Source organism: Sciurus vulgaris, assembly GCF_902686455.1.
Source record: "Sciurus vulgaris genome assembly, chromosome: 10".
Classification (NCBI taxonomy): Eukaryota; Metazoa; Chordata; class Mammalia; order Rodentia; family Sciuridae; genus Sciurus; species Sciurus vulgaris.
In genome coordinates, this window is record NC_136470.1 from 74,407,003 (window position 1) to 74,433,738 (window position 26,736).

At 42.1% G+C, this 26,736-nt stretch overlaps 1 protein-coding gene across 22 annotated transcripts in view; it reads left to right on the forward strand.

The window, feature by feature from the left end:
• Window positions 1–26,736, forward strand: part of KALRN (kalirin RhoGEF kinase) — a 647,130-nt gene that overhangs the window by 429,616 nt on the left and 190,778 nt on the right. For all 22 annotated transcript variants that reach the window (XM_079156104.1, XM_079156093.1, XM_079156099.1 and 19 more), the window contains exons 28-33: window positions 420–512; window positions 4,663–4,774; window positions 6,524–6,714; window positions 7,154–7,255; window positions 8,607–8,749; window positions 11,952–12,054. In XM_079156104.1, the coding sequence (XP_079012230.1) occupies window positions 420–512; window positions 4,663–4,774; window positions 6,524–6,714; window positions 7,154–7,255; window positions 8,607–8,749; window positions 11,952–12,054 (744 nt within the window). The remainder of the gene's footprint in view (window positions 1–419; window positions 513–4,662; window positions 4,775–6,523; window positions 6,715–7,153; window positions 7,256–8,606; window positions 8,750–11,951; window positions 12,055–26,736) is intronic.

Sequence of the window (26,736 nt, forward strand, 5' to 3'; positions counted from 1 at the left end):
AAGGTGGAACCTCATCCTTCGTCTTCCTTTTACTCTCATCATTCTTTATCTCACTTTTATTTCCCCCATCTTTTGGTCTATGTTCTTTTATATCCACTACTTCACCTCTCCTTTCCCCTTCTGTCTGTGACTGACCCCATCACTCTTTTTTTCTACTTCTATCTTTCTCCATTCTGCTTAATTTCTACTTTTGTTCCACAAACCTATTTCTTTCCCGAAAGACCATTTACAACAGGTCTTCTCTTTTCTATCTCTGCACCTCGGTCTCTCTTGTTTCTTTCTTCCCCATATCCCTATCCACGAATATTTTCTCATAATTGTCTGCCTTTTTCCCTCTCCTCCTCTCTTCTTACCCTATCTCCTAGAAGATGTATGCACATGCTCCTCTGTCTCATTATACCTCGTTCTCATCCCTGTAGGAGATACAGCAGCGGCACGGTCTGGCCAACTCCATCTCTTCCTACTTAATTAAGCCAGTCCAGAGGATCACCAAGTACCAACTGCTCCTGAAGGTACCTCCCTCCCCCTGTCACTTCCACACACTATGACTGGGTTGACTCCACTCTCTTTGTACCTTGGGCTGGGAAAACTTCCACCTAAAGACCGTCTTCCACCTAGAACAGAGCTCCGGGATGAGTCCATGTGGCATCGCTATCTCCTGACGGCATTTCCTATCCCGTGGAATTCCAGATTCTCAATTGAGGGGAAGAAAAGAAATGGGAGTAGGAATAAATTCTGTTTTTCATTTCCACCCACCCTGGCTAGCTCTGAGAAGCTTTCCTGTCCCTCCTTTCACAGATTCCTCCTGTGGCCTCTGCTTTTGATGGGTTTTAAGGACAGTTTACACAGGTGGTAGAGGCCAGGGTGGCACCTACCATTGTCTTAATCTGTGTTTGTCAAGATCAGAAAGTTATTGAGGGAAAGTAGTCAGAGGGTACTTATTAAAATATATGGTATCTTGCACTCATATGACCCCATATCTTAGGGTTTTTTCCAGAGCCAACCAAGAGATTTAAATTTCTTTTAAAAATCTTTTATTTTGAAGTCTAATAAACAGATTATGTAAAATACTAAGTAATTTGGCTTGAGCTTTCTCATATAAAGTATATACTGATACTCTGAAAATATGGCATTTCCACAAAAACAGAAGTTGATTTTATAGGCAGTTAGATACTATCATAAGTCTATAGTAACTCCTAATGTGTGAGGATGGAGTTTTTTTCTCCTTTTGAGATTTTGCTGGTTGTTCCTCTAATGCAGAGGATAAAGGGACAGTGAGAGACATGTTCAAAGAAATGTAATTGCAGAGAAAATCTGATAAAATTCAGCTCATGTTTAGAAATGCCTGTGGAATATTACACATTTTAGCTTCCGTGAACCTGAAAACAGTCTGGTTTCATATCCAGGACCTAGTCACACTGGGTGTGCCCACTATCCCCAGCCCATGCCGTCTCTCCAGTTCCATGATGGGAGGAGTGAAATGGAGGTTCAGGAGCCTGTACTCTGTGGCAGAGCACCCCTATATTCAATCCCCAGTACCAAACCAAAAAAAGCATGCTTTTGACTTTTAACCCACAAGTGCTTCAGGCTCCTCTTTACCTTTGATTCACTGGTTTCTTATGGTAAATTCTCCTCAGCCTGCATTTCTGTGCATAATTAACCTCTCCTTCCCTACTCTGCTTAATACTTTACCCTTTTAAATTGTTTTTTCTTGTACTAATAGACATTGTAAAATTGATTTTGTGGTTTTTAACTTAGATATCTCAAAGCCTTTGCAGGAATTGGTGGGGTTGTGACTGAAAAAAGAAAGAACAAATACTGACGCACTTGTCCACTCTGCCAGTGTCTTAAATCAGTTAAGATACAGTTCTAGGAGCTGGACATGGTGGTCACACTTATAATCCCAGCAACTCAGGAGGCTGAGGCAGGCTAACTGAAAGTTCAAGGCCAGCCTGAGCAACTTAATAAACTCCTGTCTGAAAAAACAAAAACAAAACAAAAAGTACTTTTCTAAGAGAAACATTGGCTTTCTCTTCTCCTTTAATCTCTTAGGCTGAAGTTCCCTAGGCTGAATCATGTGACAAAGCAAAGGGAGGGACATGGACATGGAATGTGCCACCCTGTGTTTGGCTTTAGACAGATGGAAGGGTGGGCTCTGGGCCTTCATTCTGGAACTGAGGGTTTGGGGGAGAAGTACTGTGCAGGTAACTGAGAAGTGAACGAATGAGTAGCAGGGATTTTATTGTAGGAAGATTATAAAATTATTGGGGGAAGAAAGATACTGTTGGCCTCTTTAAAATGCTATGGTGGCACATTTACCTGCTAAGTAAAAGAAAAATAGTTTGCTGAACTTTTACTATAAATAAATAATATGGGATTTATTTTCTCCTTTAAGTCGGTTTTATTCCCAAATAAATTGATATTTAATTATTGGTATCCTCTGGGGCTCATCACTTTAGGTATTGCATGGAAGTAGAAACTGTATGTCAGTTGGGGTGGTCGATATTCTTCTTGTAAATCTTCATCAGCTGTCCTTTTGGAGTCTAAATTAAATGTGGAGGCTTCTTCCTACCATAAACTATAGCAAGGATGCAAGGAGAATTTATTGGATCTGCTGGTAGATTGTTAGACTTGCTTAATTGCTTTGGGGGATTAAACTAATTGGTATTTTCTGTTGCACACTGAGGTGTATTTCTTATTTCTCTCCTATGTTCTGCCTTGGGCTTTCCTTTGATAATGTATGAGAAAAAGATTGGGAAGGTTAAAATTAGGAAAGGGGTGGTCAGAAAACTTGAGGTTGGCAGAAGTAAGTACTTTTTGAACAATGACCTTATGCCGACTGGGACCAAGGATGGGCTGAGAACTCCTACTTCCCAAATATGTGCACCAGGCAGTTCACCTCCTTCTGGACGCTCACAACTCCCCCTTTCAAGTGAGAATGTATCCAAGATAACATAAAGCACTGGATTTTTGTGTCAGGGTCTCATTAGTCAGATATTCTATCAAGTATAAAGATTCACTAATAATTTCAAGGATACGAATAATCCCAAGGCAGAGATGAATCAGGGAAAAGTTCAGGACAACCAATGTGGCCCCAAGGCCGTTTTTGCAGCATCTGAATGTTCTCTAGCCCAGTTAATATGCAGGGTGTTCAAATGATGTGTGCTGCATCATTTTACTTATCCTGGAGTCATGAGTGCACTCACCATTTGCTTAGATAGTTCCATAGTTTATGTGAGACTTTCCAGAAAGCCATGCCCCTAAAGCCACAGATTCCAGGTTTGTTTAGCATAGGAAGCCCTAGACAGGCCAAGATATATCCTGTTAAAAGCATTCCATAGATAAGCATTCTCCTGCTGGCGAGTGCCATGACTGTATTTGCCAGCAGGCCTGCCATTAACATGTTTACAGGATTTGATCTGATGAACTATTTTCTTTCCTACAAGAGTGCCCCCACCCAACCAACCCAGCCCCCAGCCCTTCCAGAAGAAGGTATGGATTGCAGATCCATGTTGCCTCGCTCTTTCTTTCCCAGTATCAAAGCAAGCAAGAATAGTAAAAATGAGAAGTCATTCCTCCAGTTGGGGCAAATGATCTTCTGATTCCTAAGATAGTTGGAAGTGATCTTTTGTCTGTCATCCAGATGCTATATGTGTTTTCTGGGGATGGTGATGTCTAAGGCGCCAGTGAAAATGTGAAAGAGAGGGTTTGTTCCCAGTTCCCCAGGAAGTAAGAGAGGGTCTGCTCCAGGAAGGCTCAGTGAGCAGAGGACATGGAGAAGACGACTGGATGGAGTGGATGGAGTGCTGGGCTTGGTTTCGGGAGACCTGTGTTCCAGCCCCTGAATGGCCTCCTTCAAGTTCCATAACCTAGGGGAAATCCTACATTCCTCTTCATCACAATTTCCTATTCCAACAATGAAAGGACTAGTGTAGAATCCCACCTACTGGCCCCAGGTTAGGAACTCCTGATTTACAAGTTCTAAAAATATTTTGTAACTGAAATGTTATAAGCCTATAATGTCTCTAACCTCAGGTTCTCCTAGTAGGATGGAAGTCAACCTTAATGCATTAGAGGCTCATAAATAGAATCGGGCGTGGTGGCACACACCTGTAATTCCAGCTACTTGGGAGGGGTCGTGGGAGGATCGTAAATTGGAAGCCAGTCTCTGCAGCATTGCAAGACCCTCAGTACCCTAGCAAGAACCTGTCCCAAAATTTAAAAATCAATAATGTAGCATTAGAAATGGGGTGCAGAGATAAATGAGGACCATGTGTGGTGCAGCTCTTTACTATCTCTGTTCTCATTCTTGTGATTCCACAATACCACACCTCTTTTGTAGGTTTTACTGGTACTCCTTTCTCCAGAAAGCAGTTCATTGATAGAGAGTGCCCTACTTGCTAATTTTTTTTCCTATTCATTTGAGAGTTGGGTTGACTTGACTGCATTTAGACTAGATAGGGCTGAGGAAGCTCAGTATGGAAACAAAATAATGTTTGAATTCTTTGGCAGTAATCCCCCACCCGACTCCACCCCATTTGCCTTATAACTGAGAAGTAGGAAGAGAGTGAGCTGGTATATAATTTCCTTGATGAGTTGGACAGTGGGAGGGCTGGGAAGCTGAGGAAATGACCCTAATTGTGTCTGGATTTTTTTCCCCAGGAACTTTTAACTTGCTGTGAAGAAGGGAAAGGGGAGCTCAAGGATGGCCTGGAGGTGATGCTCAGTGTCCCCAAGAAAGCCAACGATGCCATGCATGTCAGCATGCTGGAAGGTAGCTGTCCTCCCAGCCCTTCTGGGGATGCCTTCCCATACCTAAGACCAGGCAGCTGGCACTGTGGGAGGGAAATGGCATGAAGTCAAGAGGGGGCAAACCTGGGAGAGAGGAGAAATAGCAAGCTCTCAGATAGGTCCTTGGTAGAACTGGGAGGGGAGTGCCACAGACCAGTTTGGCTAACACCTGCCTCCAAGTTGGACAGACTAAGCCACTTATAGTATATGGACATCTTACTGACTATGAGATAGTCTAGGACAGGCTATCATCCTTGCTATAAATGTGCTATAACCCTGACCCACAGCAGTCCTGTTAATCTGCACAGTATTTGCATTATCTTTGTCATCAGAATAAGGAGAAATTCTAATTACATATACACACACCAGTGTCTTTAGCATTGTGCTAACCTTTTTCTTTTTTTGGTAAAATATACATAAACATGGATAACATAAATTTACAATTGTAACCATTTTTAATTGTACAGTTCATTGGCATTCAGTGCATTCACATTCTTGTGCAACCAGCCTAGCGGGTTAGGAAAGACTAGTCAGATAACCCAGATAGGACTTCAGTCAACTGCACCTATGTTCCTGGAACCAGAAACCTTACAGAGCAAGGCTGTGAACAGATTGGCAGAGCAGCCACTTGGAGGTGGGATTTGATAGATGGGTTAAGACTTCACATTCCAGTCTGGGCTGGCAATCAGGTGCTAAAGGAAATAAGTAGAGTCTATTGCAAATATGTAAGCACATTGGCTCTTTTTCTCTTCTGGCCTCCATCTCACCCCATGCTATCCCTTCCCACCAATAACCACCCCCCGCCACCAAGAGTCTTGGTGGGTTCTCAGACCTCCTGGTCTACCCTTAGCCCAGGAAACCCTAAATCTTAGAGTAAAAGAGTCTTGGTTATCTTCACCATACTGAGTTCTAATCATCTGATTTTATTGCTCTGGTCACAATTTCTCCACTCCTTTCCTTTCTGTGTGCACCTGTCCCTGCAACCCTGAGTATCCTCCTCCATAAGTATCTTGCTCCTCTAGTCTGTCCCTGATCTGTAGCCTAGATCCAGTTTCTCCAAGTATGGTCTGCAGATCATCAGTAGCAGCTGGAAAGTGGTCAGAAGTGCAAATTCAAGAACTCGCTCTATACCTGCTGAATTAGAATCTCTTGGGAAGAGAGGGGTGGGCAAGTGATTCTTATGCACCCTAAAGTTTGAGAACCTTCACAAGGACTTACAGTGGTATAAATATAAACTGGTGAAAGCTGTACACCATCCTGAGCAGGAACAATCAAAGGGAAGAGTTGTAGGAACGGAATTTAAGAAATAAAGCAGTGACCAAGGTAGCAGAGACAAGACACTACATCAGACAATGTGTGTCCTCAGCCCCACTTAGAGCTCTGAGTTAGGAAAGTTGAAAAATATAGAAGGAAGAGCTGTGGGATTTGCCATTTGAAGAAGGTTTCAGGTCCCTCCCACATGGGCACATGGAAGGGAGGTCCGGTAGGACCCCTGCTAGAGTTCCCACTAACATTACTAAAGTATATAGGAGACTTGGGCACAGGGAATGGGTCAGTGGGGGAGATCTAATTACAGTTCTATAAACTTGTCTATGTTGGTGTCCAAAAGGCAGAAGCCTGGGGGAGCCCAGGGCCAACAATTAGGGAAGCCTTTTTCCAAGGGGGAGTGCAGTTCAGCTCCACAGCATGGTGGTAGAGAAACTCCACAGGGTGGACATGGGTGTTTTTTCAGGGTTCGATGAGAACTTGGACGTGCAGGGGGAGTTGATTCTCCAGGATGCCTTTCAAGTGTGGGATCCGAAGTCTCTGATCCGGAAGGGACGGGAGCGGCATTTGTTCCTCTTTGAAATCTCCTTGGTTTTTAGCAAGGAGATCAAAGACTCTTCAGGACACACGAAATATGTTTACAAGAACAAGCTACTGGTAGGTGGGGCAGGTGGGGTAGGACAAGACCCCCTGCTTTCATAGAGCCCATGGGCAGGAAGGGATCTGGACACACTCAGCTCATCTCTTCCCCTGCCTCCACACCAAAGCCCTCCTGGACAAATGCAAATGGCTCCTATTTGGAAAGTTCCCACCCTCACCTCCCACCTCTGCATTTTAGAGTTCACAGTTCTTCTTTCTGTTCACGTTTAGCACCTCCCTCTTCTCCATCCCTCCCTGGTATCTGCTAATCAGGCACGTGCCTGTAGGTTCTTCCATCCCGGGTAGATGAACAAAATATCCAGTCTGTTGAAGTTTGATTGACAGAAGCCCCTCCCTCGGTCCTCTCCTCTTTGTTGCCTTTCCCTTCCCATCCCAGCCCTAAGTTTCCCCACTGCCCTCCCCTTCCCCGCCTCTCACAGGCATTTCCTGTCTACAGACCTCAGAGCTGGGTGTGACCGAGCATGTAGAGGGCGACCCCTGCAAATTCGCCTTGTGGTCTGGGCGCACCCCATCCTCAGACAATAAAACAGTGCTCAAAGTAAGTACAGCTCCCTGCTGGGCTCAGTACCTACTGGGGTTGGGGAAGAAGGGGTTAAGGGGGGGATGTGGGCATGTGACACTGAAAAGCTGGGGCCTGGAGACCAGGAGCCACTGGGCCTCTCTTAAGAATGGCAGCATTGCATGGGTGTTAAGAAGCAAATTCCATCATGAAAGTAGACCCAGAATCAATCTGAAAGACGATGTTCTCCTCAAGTCCATAGAGGGAAGAGGGCAAAGAGTGGCCTGTTGACTTCCTCAACAAGGCCCACTCAGCTGTGTTCTGAACAGGTCTCCTTCTGGTGGCAAGACTCACAGTTGGCCCTGTGACAAAACACACCTTGATTTCCTCCATGTTCATTCAACATATTTCCCTAAATACCTTTCTTGCGTAAGGTATTCTGCCCAGTGCAACAGGGGGATAAATATGTATAAGATATGAACCTCGTTCCCTGGGAATTTGTGTTCTAGGAGTTCTAGTTAACCCTCCTGGCATGGGTTCTCAGCACAGTCACCTCAGGTCTCCAGGACATAGCCTGGGCCTTGAGCTTGTGCTCCTGGGAACAGTAACCTGACTGAGCAGGGATCATGCAAATGGAGCTCCCTCTGGTCACTGGTTGTTAGGAAAGTGTCCACTACCAGGGAGCAGATGGTCCAGCCCCAACAAAAGCTTCACACTTGTTTACTCTGAATTGCCATTATAGCTGCTACCTGTCATGAAGCAGAATTATCTTTAAAAAAAAATCCAGGAAGACAAATAGGATATTCATGGAATGATATCCATGGCTCCAGTGAACAGTTTAGCAGCCTAAAATCCCAGGACTGACTTCCAGCCAGTGCAGGCCTGTGTAACTGTGGTAGGTGTTGAACATCCTGGCACATACCCATGCTGGCTATAAGATGCTGCCTTCAAATGCCACCCCTACCCTCCAGTGCCCCCAGACCTCTCCAGGATCTAGCAATTAAAGTGTTAATCCCTGGCCCAGCAGAGTCCTCCAGATACTATACCAGTCCCAGGGAAGACATCAGGATTAATCAGTGCCTTATGGGCTGTGAGATATTTTGCAAATTCTCCTTGACAGAGTCTGTAGTGTATCTTGAAGTCATAACTCTATTTTAGGAGTTCGAGAAATGTGTCCTTGGGACTAAAGAGTCACAAGTATAAAGTGAAAAATAAACTCCTGAACTTTTGGCATCATGTACAACAAATTAGAACAAAATTTTAAAAATTAATTTTAAAAAATTTAAAAAAAAGAAAATAACAGCTGAGGCCTGTGGGGAGGGGGTTGAGATCAATTTTCATAGGGCAACAGAAGCTAGGGTTCTCAATCTTTTTCACTGTGGCACTCCAGGCTTCCAACATCGAAACCAAGCAAGAGTGGATCAAGAACATTCGAGAAGTGATTCAAGAAAGGATCATTCACCTGAAAGGAGCTTTAAAGGAGCCAATTCAGCTCCCCAAAACACCAGCCAAACAGAGGAACAATAGTAAGAGGTAACCAGCATCTCTCCTTCCAGCGCTGCCTGCCTCATGTGCTTCCAGGAGCGGGAGTGGGGGGACTCTGTGCTTCTGAAGGGGTGTTGTGCTGGGCACTCTCTCTGGAAAGGCCCATAAGTTTTGCCTAATGGAGAATTATCTCATCTTTAAGCATCCCACCAGCTCCTCTCAATGAAGTGCAGCAGGGCTTCATTGAGCACCTCCTATTTGATACATGCTCTACTAGGTGCTACAAGAAGAAGAAGGAAATATCAGATGAGTCAGTTTCCTCAAGAACCATCTAACAGTCATGTCTCACACTTAGTTAGACAAGAACGGGTACTATCCATAGGGATAGTAAATACTGTAAGAATTCAAAGAAAGAAGAATTTAGATGGCCTTTATGTGAAGTCTAGGGAAGTCCTTGGGAAGGAGCTGGGCTGTGAGCAGGGGACACTCTGGACTGGTTAGACAGAAGAGCTTTGTGCACTTTGAGAGATGAGGTGATATGCTTGGGTATCACTGTAGCTCTCACTGCTGTCCCCATGGAGTTCTAACCTTCATTCAGCTATGATAAGCTATGACATCAACAGAAGAGGACTTAATTTCTTGAATCTCTCTGGACCCTTTTGAATTTGTTTCCTCCAGACAGATGACTTCTTAAGCATTTCTTTCCCACGTCTCCATGGGACACCTAAATTTGAAAGGGAAGCATATGAAAACTTCATATACACTTTGAAAAAAAGTATAGCAGAAGCAGAGTTTTGAGATGATCATCACTGGTGATAACAGGTTCTCTGTTCTCCCCTCTTCATAAATGGAAGAAAACCAAAGGATTTAGTTGACCTTTTGGGGTCTACCAGGATAAATAGGATGGGAGCTGCTGCAGGGTCTATGAAGTGGGACCATTATTCCTGAGGGAAGGGGTGGCCAAAAGAAGGGAATAATTAAAGTAGAGATGCTTCCAAAGGGCAGAAGCCCCAAGACCTGTATGGGCAGGATGAGGCCACCTGCTCAGTGCTGGAAAGACCAGTTATGACTAATAATGGAGGAGGAATCATTTTTACTTCATGTACCCATGTCTAGAGTTCAGGTTGTGAGTAGACTTAGTTTAGCACTAGAGATACCCTGCTTCGTGGAGCCCCTACTTTAACAAAGAAGATAGAAAGGAAACTATTATAAAGAACAGATTTCCCAGGACCATGGTGAGTGAGGAACAGGTGAGGTTAACTGGGGTTACTGTGTAAAGTAACGCCCTTTTCCTAGTGTGGAGAGTTCAAGTGTTTCTAGAACATGGTAAGGGCATGTCTTAGAAATGCCCCCACCTTCTGTGTATTCCCCGCTTTTCTCTTTTCCTTAATGGGAGGGGAAGAAACCTTATGGACTCTGCAAAGGATAGTCAGACAATCTGTGCTCCCACTCACTTGGCTCCCTTGATATGGGAACAGAGTTTATGGAGGAGGGGATTGGCTTGGGGGATGCTACCCACACTCCTGGATGGGCCCCACACCCTACAGAATTGGCTTCATCTGGACTAGACCAGAAGGGCCCACAATGGGCCAGAACAGCAGGAAGCAGAAAGTACAGCCAGCTCTCAACAGTCTGAAAAGGTGGGGGCAGTGGCCCAGATAATCAAAAACAACAGATGATCTGAAAGTCCTTTATTTTTGGTTTTGAAATGCATCACATAATTTCTTTTTACAGCAGATTTTCCTTCCTACGAATGTATGTTTTATGTTATTAAAATAAGTCAGCCTTTCCCAAGCCCACCAAGTGATGGTGAGAGAGCATTCAACTTAGAAATGTTCTGCATGGGAGAAATTGCTTTTTCTCATGAGTAGACACTGTGTATGCACACATGCATACATGTGGACACCTGTGTACACACACATCTCCACATCCACTCAGACCCCACATTATAATTGTTTAGACTTTGGAAGGTGGATTCATACTCTGTGGCATTTTGCATGTAGGGTAAGATTCTCAGGCATGGAGTTCCCATCTCCCAGTGCTCTCACTTCTCCATAAGCAGCATTTGGGGATGACTTTCATGGGAAAACTGTGATTTTCTCTGCTAATTCCTGCAACCCCAGTCCAAATCTCCCAAGTTTTTCCTGACACAGGCCATTCAACCATTTCCAGGCATTCAGTCCCTCTGGTACCTGGCTCAGGGTTCAACGCAGAATCAGAGCACAGTTCTAAAGCAGAGAGTTGCATAGCTGCATAGACCTGGGGCACATGAACAGATCTAAACACCAGGAGTATAGTCAAAAGACATTGGGAAGCACAACTGGCTCAAAAACTGTTGTGGAATCTGTGACTGTTACCCAATCTTTAAGAAAATGCTTTGGCCATCAGTTTTGATGTAAGATTATCACAGATAGTCCTGTAGTCCCAGCTATTTGGGATGCTGAGATAGAAAGATCACTTGAGCCCAGAGATTCAGGTCCACCTGGGTAGTGTAACAATACCCTGTCTCAACAAAAGAAGAAAAATACCCATTTTTTTTCTTTCTTTTTCTTACCCTTTTATCTTTCCCAGTATTGGGGAGTGAGCCCAGGGCCTCACCTATGCTAGGCAAATGCTCTACCACTGAGCTATATCCCCAGCCCTTTTTTATTTTGAGACAGGATCTCAGTAAATTGCCCAGGCAGGCCCCAAACTTGCCATCCTCCTGCCTCAATCTCCTGAGTTGCTGGGATTATAGGCATGTACCACTGTGCCAGGCTTATTTTGTTTTCTTCATAGACTGTTAATAAGCCAACCATCATCCTAAGTTAAAACGTATAGAAAAACTATTTCAGTGCCCTGAACTCTGTGGTTATTGAAAATGACCCTGTCAGCTAAATAGAAACCTAAGTTCTACATAGGATATGCATCTTCCTACTGCCTGCTTTAGATCCATACCAGGTAAAACAAGCATACACACAACACACACATATATATACCTTGCTCCTGTCCAATATGGGCCAGAGTAGTTATGGGGAGAGATCAGTTTTCCTTCAGTTATCAGCATAGTGATTATGTGTTTAGTAAGTTCTAGAGCTGATGTCATTAAAAATCATGGAGGGCTGCTCCCTTTAGCAGGATAATTGTAGACAAATCCCTGCTAGAAACGCTGAGGTACTGCTCTGCTACCCAGCTGGAAATCCTTGTGTGCTCTAAACCCACAGTCATTCCCCCCGCCCCCACCCCTGTTTTTTTTCTCTTCTTCCTACAGGGATGGAGTGGAGGATGTTGACAGCCAGGGTGATGGGAGCAGCCAGCCAGACACCATCTCCATTGCCTCTAGGACCTCTCAGAACACAGTGGACAGTGACAAGGTAGGACAGAGTCCCAATCGTCCTCCCCTGAGTCTTCTTGTTGGTTTAACCACCCCTGGAATGTTACCCTCAGAATTTCTCCCACTCTGGAGCCAAACCACAGGAGCCAGTTGTCTCTTTGTTTCAGCAAAGGGGACAGAACAAGACCAGACTCTTATGTTGAGAGAGTCATACAGAAGTGAAAGGGTGAACAGTGGGAGAGGTGAGGTCGAGGTGTCTGCTGTCTCTGAGACGCCCTGCCTGGGCTACTTGGGCTACTTTGCCTTCTGGGAGAATGAACCTCAGAGGATATGAGGTTGGGAAAGTTTCCTGAGACCCCAGTGGCTGTGACTGGCTTATGTTTATCATGATTTGAATGGGGCTCATCTCAAAATTAGATCAAAACCAGTGGTTTGGGAAATGGCCACCTAGGTGCTGCTTGGTAGGAGCTTCTTATCCAACAGGACTGTATGGATAATTGATGCTCTTCTGTGACCAGGATACTGGGGCTCAGTTCCTGAGGGACAAGAGAATCAGGAAGTGGTGTGTGAAGGATGTAGTCATCTTGTAAGAAATCCTGGTTACTTGCTCTCCCATACGTTGGAGCAAGCAAGAGTTAGGAGCTCTGAGAGGGAGCACAAGAAGAGAAACTAGAAAGACTCCATGTATTTGCTCAGGTGGCCTGCATGAGGGATGCAGAATTTTTAACAGAGCAAGGAAATGGTCCGTGTCCCAGCCTACTTGCATTTGCATACCTCAGAGTCCGAAGAACGTGAGATGATCTTTTGCTGCATATTTTGATTTTATTAATTAAATTATAAGTTTCCAAATAGTATTTGGCCCTAGTTTATCTAGACCTAGCATTTCAGCCTTATCTCAACCTCAGGCAACAATCTATGTCCTTAATTTTAATTTTCTAAGTTATGGGTATTTTTTTTAAGATGATCTGCATTCATTAGGATTTTTCCTAATTTTTTTCTTTCTGGGGAAAAAATAAAAGCCTCTGAGACTTTCACAAGGGAACTGTGTCCCAAACCTGCCAAGATTTTGACATCAAAATCATAACCATGCTTCTTTAGACTAGTTTTCAAGAGCATTTGAGGTGATTCTGACAGCTGCCTTCAAGTTTTTAAGCCATTTTCAATATCAGAGTGGATGGAAAATTAAGTTTTTTCCACTTACGAAAACATGCAGAGAAAACTATTTCTGTACTTTCCTGTCTCCTCTAATCTGTTGTCTAGCAATATGACTGGAATACCTTATGAAATCAAGTGTTCCTCTTGAAACAGTTAATGGGTAGTAGGTCAAGTGCAATACTGCCCATCTTCAGACATAGGTTATTAGTTTCCTGGTCTGGAAGCATCATCCCTTCCAGCTGCTAATCCAGTGTCCTAGTGGCCCTGAGGTAGACACAGACCCCTGTGCTAGAGCCATTTGTCATAAGAGGACCTCAGCTCAGCTAAACCTTTTCCTTCTGGTCAGGTAAGTGAAGCTAGATTAGAAGACCTCCAACAGCAGGCATTTCATTATTAATGAGCGATTTTGATACTAACACTTTTCCTACAAGTAAGAAAATTGAGCAAGACTAAATGGCTCACCTGAGAAAATTCTAGTGGTTAGTGGAAAGCAGGAACTATAACTCAGGTCTCCTGATTCACAGTCATGTCGTCCTTTCACTCTAGAGGTCAAAAGTATTAAAGTGCCAATGCTAAAGTTCTTCTAGCTGGTCAGGCTCTCTGCACATTCCTCACAAACAATAGCCACATATTCCCGTGAAAGCACCCAACATGTGCCGAGTTCTATACTGTGTACTGCAGAAAGATGTGGACTATTTGTTGAGTGTGAATCCCTGTTTGTGCAATTTTTTGTTTCCTGTCTGTGTCTATCCCAGGCCATTGATCTTTGATGAGGGCAGGGCTGTGTTTGTCTGTTCCACTGCTGTATTCCTGGCATGCAGTGTACCTAGAGGCTCTGCTGACATTTGTGAAATGAATGAATAGAGGGCACATAGTGCCAGGTCTCATGGAAACTCAGGGATATGAGGCAGCTAAAACCAGTGGCCTGGATGTAGCCAAACTTATAAACATTCTATTTTTAAATATACTAAAGAAACTTAGATGTTTCCTTACTGACAAGAAGAAAGCTTTAGTAAGATGAAGAACTTGACCTGTTGGGGACATTAACCCCCAACTACCTTCTCTGACCTTAGGAGACATAGGTAGAAGGTGAGGAGATGATGAGAAATCCTATGTCCCATATACAAACCCTGGAAAATCACTTAGAAATAGTCATACTTTCAAAATAAAATAAAGAGAGAGCCTATCAGTGAGCAAGCACTGCAAAATGTTCTCACTCTTCTAACACAGAGCAGTGATAACAAGGCAGCCATGTGTCTCTCTGTGACCTGTTCTTCCAGTCGTCAGTGAAATCGTTTGTTGGTACCTTGAATTAATAGAATTCATAGATCAACAGGGTCAAATTCCCCTTTACCTGTACTAGAAGTCCAGTGCACCCCAGTTTCTAAGTGGGCAGATGAGCAGTTTCTGGAGAAAAGAAAGATAACAAAATGAACAGATTCAGGTAAACTGACCTGTATTCAACAGAAGGGAGATAGGGTGGCCATGGGGAAGGGACAGGGCAGAGACATCTCACAGAAATCAGGATCATTTTAACAATGGATTTCTAAGAATGTGCCCCAGTCTTCCTCTTTTGATGCAGAGAAATGACAGTAAAATGTGGCACTGTCGGGCTGATAGATGAGGAGATCATAACCATTAACGGCCCACTAATGACCCACCGGAGGAGCAGCAGGGCTGCAGGGTACCCCTGCAATTGCTTCTCATGTACTTTGTGTGCTGTACTGTGGGGAAGAAGTTTGGACACACCTGGATTCAAATCATAGCTCTGACACTCTGTGTAATCACTCTGTGATTTCTGTATACAGTGGGCTATCTAGAATGGCATGTAACTTGTCTGTGATCTGATTGATGTGAACTCAGTTCCTTGATCAAGAGCTGTTATGTTCAGAGTTCTCCCTAATGGGATGCATCTTCTTTGTAGGTGTGTCCAGTGTTGGCTCTTGAAAAACCTCCATGCCTTTTGCATGGACTGCCCTTAGTTAGGCAGGTGACTTAGTAACAAGACTATAGGACTTTTGTGTCCATTAGATTTTCTCTTGTCTAATCCCATCCAAGTGTTCAGCATGTTTTGAATATAATTATGTTCAGTGCACCAGCTACATCTTCCAGCATTATTGGCTAAACACAGTCTTCTAGATCTTCATCCAAGTTCTTGCTTTTTGGCAAGATTAAGGACACAAGACCAATATGCCCCTCTTCTTATTTCTCAGTCAGGGTTTGGCATGTGGAAACCCCCTTGTCTGACTCTTCTTCAAAGTCTTGGGAAAAAGAAACTACCACTTTTTATAGAAGAGAAGCTGTAAGCTGTAAATCCCCCCTTGATGAGGAAACAGTCTGTTATTCATAATTGTGCATTAAACCCTAACAAAGCCAATAGGAATGCCTCAGTACGTAAATGGCATTAATAGCTTTCCCAAAGTTGCTTTTGTGCCACTTCTGATGGACCTGAATAATTAGGTTCTACCTTAGGCCAGTCTTATGCAAAATTATTATTTTTTTTGTTTTGTTTTTTGTTTGTTTGTTTGTTTGTTTTGCGGTACTGGGGATCGAACTCAGGGCCTTGTGCTTGCAAGACAAGTACTCTACCAGCTGAGCTATCTCCCCAGCGAAAAGTATTATTTTTTGAAGGCAAATAAATGTGCTTACTTTGTTCTGAGCCCCAGGAATATGTCCTGCTATACTGTGCAGGACATTTCAATAGAAAGAGTCTTTTGCCTATATGTATATTAATGAATGATGGGGCTTTGCAACCACAAATCAGAAATATCTAGAATCATAGAATTCTACTCAAGTAAAGCTGAATAATGAAGTGGAAGCAAAGAAGAATCTTGTTTGTTTAATGTGTTCCCTGCCAAATAATTTCCAGCTAATGGTAGAAAAGTGGCCATCCCATGATAAGCCCAGTGCATATATTTAGGGTAGACCTGATGGAAACATTCAATAGATGTTTGTTGAATTAAACATTACAAACCCATGCTATTACGAATACTCCTCATCCAAAAATCACTATGAGTTTCTAACATGTCCAGGCTGACTAGAGAGAGAGAAATTGGAGTGAAATTGAGTTGCGGGTGCTATTCTCTGCAAAACTTGTAAGGGAAAGAACACTGCTAAAACATCCCAGGGCTGATGTGTGATTTGAATGAGGAACTTCAATATCAAGCTAATGTGACTTAAGATATAGGATGGCCAATAATGCTGATGTGCTAAAGGGAGCAGGGAAATTCCTGGAGAAGCCTGGAAATTTGAGGAGCTAACTCAACAGACTTTAAACTCTGAATTGTCAAATCAATGTACTAAGTCATGACCAAAATTTTGCTTTATTGATTGGGAAGGAAGGCTCAGTCAGTGATGGTAAGGACCCAATTAAGGAGAAAGTCAGAAGATTCTTACAGTGTCACTACTACTTTGATAACAAACTATTACATGATATCTGTAACAAGGGGCGAGGCAGCCTAATGACAGGAGCCTTCCAAGAAGAGACTTCCCATAGAGCCTCACCTGGTTCTTCAGAAGTTAACAGTGCTTGCACCCCTACACTGGGAACACATAATAGGACACTAGATGCAAGCATGGGAGTCAGAGAAAGGGCCCTGTTTCTGTATTGATGCGTAGGTGAGAATATAACCCTGCACTGGTGCATTGGTGGGGATGTAGTTCCTGTTTTGGTACACTGGTGAGGGCCTACCTCCTGAATTGGTGCACTGGCAAGGTCCTAGCTCCTCCTGTATTGGTGCATCAGTAAGGGTATACTCTGGTTTTGGTGCATTGGTGAGGACATACTCTCTGTGTTCATGCATTGGTGAGGGCCAAACTCCTGTGTTTGTGCATGGTGAGGACCTCACTACTGTATTGGTGCATTGGTAAGGGCCTAGCTCCTCCTATGCTGGTGCATTGGTGAGAGTATTCCCCTGCATTGGTGCATTGGTGAACACATAGTCCCTGTGTTGGTGCATTGGTAAGAGACTAGGTCCTGCATTGGTGAGGACCTAGCTCCTGTTTTGGTGCATTAATGAAGATGTAGCCCCTCTTTGGTGCAGGTCTAGCCCCTGCTTTTCATATTTCCACCTCTTCATTCATGCACTGTGTTAGGGTCTGATTTACTCTGTGGCAAGTACTGTACTTCTTGCCAGGAATACTGCAGTAAGTGAGACAAAACTCTGCCACCCTTCAGCTTAAATTGCTGTAGGTATGAAAGGGAAACATCAGAAAGAAAGGGTTGCATTCCTAGTCTCTTGCTTATAGCATTGGAGATAAAAGCCTTATTGGTTTTTTAAATTAAATATAAGAAATTATTTTCCCCAAGGGATTAGTGTGGATAGGGAACAGATCACTAAGGAAAAATTGTAATCTCTTCATTTAAATGAATTCAGAAATAGGAAAACAAAACCCCAGAAAATACAGATGGAGATACTCCAAGGAAGCATCCTAGGTCCAGTTCCCTAAAAGTGGAGACTGCAACCAATATTCCTGTGCACATGATCTATTGAAGTGTGCTGGGGGAGGGGCAGGGTCCAGGAGCAAAAGCAAATTATGCATGTGGTTTCAGCTGGGGGACAGTCTGATCCCTCTTGGGACACAAGAGCAAGAATCACACAGACTTTGCCCTGCCTTGAGGCAAGAGGCCTGGACTTTAGTGTCAACTCTGAGCTATGAGTCCCCCAAAGGCACAAGAACTGAGGTGTGACTGCACTGACAGGAAAGGGGAACTGAGTGGGGTGCCAAAACAGCTGTGGGGAGAAAGATGTAGTAGAAAGTGGATGGATTTTGAGATCGGGTCTAGAGTCAACCCCAGCCAATTGCAGAATCTTGAAAGTTCACTTCATCATTTTGTGCCTGAGTGTCTTCATCTATATGAAGAAGATGTGATTTCTCCATCCTGGGGTTTTTGGGTTTCTCCCCTTCACACACACTCAGTACTGGGGATTGAAACCAGGGACACTGTACCACTGAGCTACATCCCCAGCCTTTTTTTATTTTGAGACAGGGTCTTGCTAAGTTGCCAAGGCTGACCTTGAACTTGAAATTCTCCTGCCTCAGCCTCCTGAGTTGCTGGGATTACAGGAGTGCCCCACTGCATCCAGTACCTTCCCAGGCTTTGAAAGAGTAGTTGAGATTCTGTCTAGATGAGTGTCTGGGACACAGGTCCTGGATGAGTCTCTGTTTGTGCAAGATAGGATGCAATGTGCTTTCTAGAGTTTTAAAGGACTACAGGTTACTGTGTTTGCCATTGAAGAAAAAGCCAAACATTTGGAAATATTGAGACTCAGTAGCACTGGAACTAATAAAAATCTAGTTTGTACTAGGTAATATTTTTCACTTGTCAAATTCTTAAGAACCATCAAAATAACCAACTCAAATTAGTTCTCTGGCATTGTGACAATGTGTCCTATTCAGCTGTGGTCCTTAGAAAGTCCTACCACCTATAGGCACTGAGGGTCTGGAGGAATTCTGGGTCTCAAGGAAGTATCTGCAGTACTTCTGTTGCTCTGCCTCTTGACTCAGTAGGCCTGCAGGCTCATGAAATATTTCTAGATAGGGAGAAATTATGGTGCCTTCCTTCAGTAACAAAGTTCTTCCTAACCCTTAAATAAACACCTGAGAAGACTATAGAATTACACTTCCTGTTACGAGAATTTGGAATGGATATAGCTGACCTCGACCCTTATAAGCTATATAATCTTAATTCTCTGCCATACCCTATGCCTTACAGTGTACTATATTATAATTGCCACATAAATTTTAGGCAGAAGGATTCTGATTTTTCTCAACATCTTGGTAGTCACTCCAAAGTAAGAAAAATGCCATTTCTAAGATTTAAGTCCAAAATATGTTTGGCGGTTTATTTATTTTTTTAATTTTTATTAATAATTCAAGTCCAGGACTGGGCTTGAAAGTAATTCTTTTTCCTAGTACAGTTCCTTTATTACCCTTATCTGCATTGGGCAAGTAGCTAGAGGAGGGGAGGTGTCAGTAGAGGGCAACAAAAGCAAAAGAACCCAGGGTCTTGGGGACAACTGAGGCCCCCTCTCTCTGCTGCTCTGTTACCTCCCCAAGGCACAACTCTGTTTCCTCCTTGGTGAAGTTCAGCACAGTCTAAGTGCATGACTTTTCAGACCCATTGATAAAGTGTGAGGACTTGAGGTCAGGTTCTCCTCTAAATCAGAAGCTTCTCACATCCATGACTGGTGTCCAGCCGTTGCACAGCACCGAGGGGTATGAGTTACATTTTGCTGAAAAATACAACCTGGGTCACAGGGCGGAACCTCTCATAATGGCATTATTTTGCTTAATATTTTCATTTATATTCTGTAGCTTGCAAACTTCCCTCAGGAAACCATCAGTAAAATTGCCAATCATCTGAAAAAGCAACTAAGTTTCATAAAATATAGCAGCCCATGAGTAGTTTGTCTGACACAGGCAGACTGCAGGAAACCTGGAAAGTGCCCTCATGCCACACAGGGCACTTTGATCTCATAAAATTTCTTTGTTCCAGGTGGCAGCATCACACAAGTACGAGCAGCAGAAATAGGGAAACTGGAAATGGGAGATTTGCCAGTAGATTAGATGCACGTGTGGAAGCTGCGAGGGTAGCGGGAGGCCAGGTTTGACTCAGGGAACTTTGGAATTTGGAATCATAGAATCTTAGGGAAGAAAGAAAGTGCAGAGATTATCTGGCCCTCCTCCTTCATCCTGTTTAAAAAGATCAAAGTGACTTGCTCAGAATCACAAAGCCAGTTAATGGCCTAAGACCCAAGTCAGTCTCCTGTCTGTTAAATCAGATTAAAAACAATATACATTTTTAGTAACCTCCATAGCTCAGCTTGTCCTTGTAGCTGGGGGCATGTGACTGGAGGAGGGGAGGTGGCATTTTCTTACCCCGCTCCTCCAACTGCCCCTGCACCACCTCACCCTGCCCAAGTGAATGCACAGTAACCCAGAGTAAATTACTATGTGATTCAATAGTCCAGTCCAGCATCTGTGGGTCTAGCATGTGGCAAGTATCAATGCCTGTCACAGACTGCTGGATACCAAGTACTGGTGACTCACATCATGGCCTTGGTGGGGGTGTGATTCTGCCCTAGACCAAGTCTTCCAGTCTCCCAGGCAGATTCCCATTGGGTTCCAGAGCTTGGCAGTGAGCACAGGGATGCTGCAAGGCTGATCCCTGCCTGAGAGCCGCCTGGGAGGAGTGAGTTTCCAGAACCAGCTCAGCCCTGCTGCAGTCCTGCACCAGTTGAAATTCTATTTTATTGTTAAATTTTGTGTGCAAGGAGAAAGCGAATCTAAGAACAAGCCAAGATGTTAAAGTGGATTAGCTGGCGACAATCCAGGGCAGACGAGACTAAAGTGAGTACACCTTCAGCCCAACACATTCTGCTGGGGACAAAAGAGGTGGCATGAATGGAGGGAACCAGAGGTGGAGAGTGAGGTTGTAACTTTCAGGGAAAGGGTTGAAGTGGAATATTCTGTACAGAATATTCTTGGCATATTACCTATCCTTTTCACCTTTGGTATCATTTGGAGAAAAAACTTGTTTATGTACTGAGCAAAGTGACTGAATCACCTTGTCAAAGCTAGCAGTAGGTAGAGCAGACTGGGAAACGATGTTCTTCAAAACTCAAGTTCCTGGAGGACTAGAAATGATATTAGGAATATGGTCCCTAGAGGTAAACTCCTCCAGCAGGGGTGAACATTAGCTTTTTGTTTGTTTGTTTAAGCAGAAATTGTGCTAAGCAGCAACATGTGGAACCTAGAGTGGATAGGGCAGGCAGACGGTGGCTTTGAAGCTATGTTTCTGTTGAAGCTGGAGCTCCCTTTTCCTGGATGTGCTATGGTGTAAAACATAGCACATGTTATCTGAGGCCATGATGTAGAGTACCAGGGAAAGCCTGTTGGGTGGACAAGTGGGTAAATACTACCCTGATTCTTGACCTTGAGCTTAGATTGAAAATTCTTGCTTAGGTGTTATCTGCTTATCAGTTCAGTGTCACTTCTTTGCTTTGATAGCTTCTGCCAACCTGTCTGCCATTACCAATGTGGTAGATGGGTAATGGGGGTGGGTGGATTTAAGGGTATATGGCATTGGAGTGAGGTGATATGATCCTGTTGTGGAAAGCAGAACTTTGCCAAGAAAAACAAATTTGGATGTCCTCCGTGGTAGCCTCCTACAGGAGTCATGGTCAGGGCACAATCTTTGACTCGGGGCCTCTTCTAGGAGTAGTAAGTAGCAGGTGCCAGCTAAGAGTAGCAGTTGCTTCTGGTAGGTTTTTTTTTTTTTTTTTTTTTTTTTTTTTTTTTTTTTTTTAATGAGAAAAGGGTGGGAAGAAGATGCAGAACTAGGCAGATCAGACCCATTGCAGATGTCCACTCCTATTTTCAGCCAGATCCTAGCCCCACTGCTAATCAGTCTTTTACTGCTTCTGTTTTGTTTCATGTAGTTATGTTGGAGCAGTCATTTCTTTGTGCCAGGACTGCTAGTTTTCTGTCTATTTGTAAGGACTTAAAGTTGAGTCTTACAAGTTCAGAATGTTCCAATACTGTTTTGGTTTTTTTGGTTTTTGTTTTTTGGGTTGTTTGGGGGGGGGGGTTGTTTGTTTTTATTTAATGATCTACTTGGTTCTTTCAGAAATTGCTAATTGTAGCCATGTACACACTGACTAGAACTTCAGGAGTGCTGTTCTTCCAGTTTACCTGGCCACTGTTGATACTGGCCATGGACCACTTTGTAAAAACTCCTATCTACATTGCTTTCTGCCCTGCAAAGGATTTTATACCTCTCTGAACTTTGAGATGTACTGGAGATAGGGAGGAGGTTCTGTCTCTTTCTATATCTGTATCCTGACTTCTGCAAGCTAGTGTCCTTTCAGCTGTAGGAGGAGCTTAGAAAGTTTCACTTAGCTGGTGCTTACTCACAGATGGAGACCAAATTGACTTAGTGAGCAATAGAGGATACTAAAATTCATTCTTAAGATGTTTATGTGTGCTTGTTATGTCACTTAATTTATCAGCCATTTTTTGAACTCCTACTAAGTGCCATATGCTGTTCTAGATACAGAGGATGTGACTGTGGGAGAAAAAATAGGCAAATCATCTTAGTTGCCTGCTTAGAGCTTTCTCTGCTGTGCTGATGTTAGCCCAGATGTGGTCAATTTTGAGACATTGGGAATTGGAAAAAAGAAGAACTAGGAAAATTATTCTAAAAACAACTACAGAGTTTGCAGGGATTTAGAGTTTATTAAAGGGAAGTGCTTAAAATCATGCAATACAAAATCTGCAATGCACTCTATCCCATCTCACCCCCCAGCCCTCTTGAACACTTTCCACCCACTGTAAGAACAGTCCTGATTTTTAATGTCTCTTTCCACACAGCCTGTTAAAAGGGAATCTTTATTGTACTTATGGAAGATTTACTGAAAGCTCCTAAAAAGAAAGATTTTTCAGTTATGTTCTCTAACCTTTAAATTTAGGATAAATTATAAACATAAATATGAAGTCCAAACCACTAATTGTATTATTTAGAGGACAGACTACTAGGAATTACCACTAAAACATGAGCAAGCAGAAAAATCTACCAATGGAAAAGAACTGATTAGTTAGAGGGAGAACAGGACACTATTTCAAATATATTGGTACACTGGAATCATTTTTTATTCAACAAAATATGAGTGTCCACTAATGACCAAATAGATACTATGGAGATTCAAACTGTATAAAACATTGTCTGTCCCTGCCCACTCTTCAGTTCCTACCCGAGTATCTTATGTGTGATAACAGAGTGGCTACATTCATGTCACATGTATTTATACAATTAGACAGTTGTACTTAGCACTTCCTTCATGAAAGTTGCTGTGCTAGGCAGCAGAAAAGTTACAAAGCCGAATGTGTCAGATGAGATACCTACTTACCAACAAAATGCTACATTTTATATCAGAAGAGTGCCTGCTTTGAAAGACAAATTTAGCCTGGGAACCAGGTAAGACTTTTGCACAAGAAGTGAAATTTGAGTTTGGCCTTGAAGTTTATCTTCCTTTCTAATCTTTTCCTTTGTATCAATTTTGGCCCCAGAATAATTAATCATGGACAGTGTGCAAAAAGAGCAGTGTGCCATTGATACATCTTTACAAAAAGAAGTCTTTTTAAAAAACTGAATTGTTAGCTCTGTATGGGAATTATTCAGAAATTCCTTCAGCATCTTTACCAAGATCTTTCTTTGGTGGAGGATCCTGGGAATTAAACCCAGAGCAGGGACTTTACAAATAAGATATTTCCCCACCCCTTTTTATTATTTTGAGACAGGATCTCATTAAGTTGCTTAGGGTTTCTCTAAATTGCTGAGGCTGGCCTTGAACTCACAATCCTCCTGCCTTTCAAGTCTCTGGAATTACAGGCATGGGCCACAGGCAACCACACCTGTCTATCCAAAACCTTATTCTTCCTCATGCTCACCTAATTAAACCTATTTTCCTTAATTATATTAACTCAAGATTTTAAAAATTAATTTTGAATCAATAATACATATATACACAGTACCAAATGTAGATACTTTTGAAGATAGTCTTTAAAAATATACTCACACTCATTTATCTTTTTAAAAATTGTAAACAAGCAGTAGTAAACAATAAATACTGCTTTTTTTTTTTTTTTTTTTTTTTTATCCATGTAACAAATCCTTGCAATCATTTCACAGCAGGACTTGAAACTGCTTCATTCTTTTCTCCTTGCTATGTAATCCACCACTTACAGTGCCATCATTTATTTAACTCATCTTCTACTGGTGGGTATAAGGGATGCCAACTGTTGCTATTAATAACAAGGCTGTGATTAAAATCCTTATGTAGATTTTTTTTACACTGTGAGTGTATTAACAAGATAATAATTTCTCAGAAGTAGACTACCAAAAAGCATATGCATTTAAATTTTTAATGAACATGTCGAATAATCTCTACAACTATTATAAAATCTACACCCCCATTTGTGTACAAGTTTCCCCCAAAACTTGTAATTTAATCTGTCATCAATGTTTTTTAATTTTTCAATCTGATGTCAGATCCCTTAAAAAAATTCTTTCATTTTTGCTCTTGTGTATTTTAATTAACTTCCAATATTACAACTGTATTATTTTCTATTAGTCTTACTGGAATATACAGTATCAAATCTATACTGTTACCTAAATGAGAGTCATGGGCTGGTTTGTTAACATTTAGAAACTTATTTCTATGGATCAATGTATTCCGAATTAGAAATACCTGATTTATATTAACCCTTAAAATGTTTTCAAAATGTTCTGGGATTCAATGATACACACCTATAATCTCAGTGACTCAGGAGGCTGGGGTAAAAGGATTGCATGTTTGAGACTAGCTTCAGAAACTATTTTATAGAGACCCTGTCTTAAAATTAAAAAAAAAAGTAAAAAGGACTATGTATGTATCTCAGTGGTAAAGCACCCTTGGATTCAATATCCAGTATCAAAAAAAAAGTTTGAGAAATGTAATATATAAATGTAATATATATGTATAATATATATATATAAATGTAAAATATAAATGTAATATATATATACATACATATACCTACATACATAGATAAACACACACTGAAATATACAAACAAAACTGAACAATTCAGTGAATAACTATAAAGTGAGCATGCATTTAACAATGATTCAGGCCATGAAGTTGTGTATTGTGCACTATCCATAATCCCCCCTGTGTGCCTTCCCTGGTCACAGTCCCATGTTCCCTAAAAGTAACATTCTCATGACATTCATAATGTCCTTACTTTATAACTTTGCTTTCTAAGTAAGTGTCCCTAAACAATATAGTTTCATTGTGGCTGTTCTTATATGACTAGACTGATACCGTGTTCATTCTACTGTGTCTTGCTTCTGTTGCTCAACACTTGTTTTTATAGGATTCATCCATGCTGATGTGTAGGTTGTTCATTTTCCTTATTGTATCTATTGTATAAAATAGAATATCAAAATTTATTTGTCCATTCTGTGCACAGAATGTTTGGAGTCATTGTGAACAATGCTACTGTGAATATTCTTGTGTGTGTGTGTGTGTGTGTGTGTGTGTGTGTGTGTGTGTATGTGTGTGTGAATCCCTGTGCATATCTAGTTTCTCTGGGGTATAAAACTGGGAATGAAGTTGCTAGGTGACAAGATGTATAAGGATATCTTTAGCTTTCCTAGGTGGTGACAATTATTTTTTAAAGTACTTCTACCATATGTACACTCCTTATGGATAAGGTTTTTCCATTACTCTGTAGTCTTACCAGTACTTGATATTGTTAGACTTCAAAGTTTTGGTAGATGTGGTGGGTAAGTAGTAATACCAGCTTCTGGTTTTAATTTGCTTTTCTCTAGTTACTAATTGAGTTGAATGCCTTTTCATAGCCTTATTGGGCCTTGGTGTTCTCTTTTATAATGTCCCTGTCCACACCTTTGACCTAAATATCTAGTGGGTTGTTTGGTGCTTTTTTAATTCACTGCTAGAAGGCTGAGACATAGCTCAGTGGCAGAGCACTTGCCTAGTATGTGTGAGACTCTGGGTTTGACCTCCGGCACCACAAAAAAAAAATAAAAATAAAAAAGATAGCTAGGGCTGGGGATATAGCTCAGTTGGTAGAGTGCTTGCCTGGCAAGCATAAGGCCCTGGGTTCAAATCCCCAGCACCACAAAAAAAAAAAAAAAAAAAAAAAAAAAGATAGCTAAATGAATAGAAATACAAAAGTACTCTAATATAGTAAGGATGAATTCCCTTTCTAAGTGCTCATATCTTCTGGATATTAGCCCTTTGTTTCCTATACATGTAAATCTGTTCTCACTATGTGACTTATCTTTTCATTGTTTGTTTTGCATCTTGATAAATGTATAATTTTATTTTTGAAGATAATACATTGCTAAGTTAAAGATTTATGTAATGTGACATGAACAGTTTCTTATATTTAGTATTTTAAAATATAGTTCAGAAGAGTGTAGCAACATGAAGACTTAATATATAATGCAGGTTTTTGCCAATCCCTAAGGATACCTGTTTTTTGTTTTGTTTTGTTTTGTTTTGTACCAGGGCACTCAACCACTGAGCCACATTCCCAGCCCTATTTTGTATTTTATTTAGAGACAGGGTCTCACTGGGTTGCTTGCCATTGCTGAGGCTGGCTTTACATTCATGATCCTCCTGCCTCAGCCTCCCAAGCTGCTGGGATTACAGGCGTGTGCCACTGTGCCTGGCTGATCCCTTTATTTTAATGAAAGACCAAGAACTAGTTGACTTTTATTTTTCATGGTATTGGGGATCAAACCCAGGGCCTTGTGCGTGCTAGGCAAGTGCTCCACTGCTGAACTATACCTCCCAGAGGAAGTTGACTTTAAAAAATGTATTTGTTACACTTTACTCTGTACATTATGTGACATGTAAGAGAGTTAAATCAATGAAATGTGATAAGAAAAAGATGACAAATACATTGGTTTTGTCACTTAGCTGTCTGACAAACAGATCCAAGACCTAGGAAAAAGTCTTTATGAAGCAAAACTAAACACATGTGCCTACAAGAA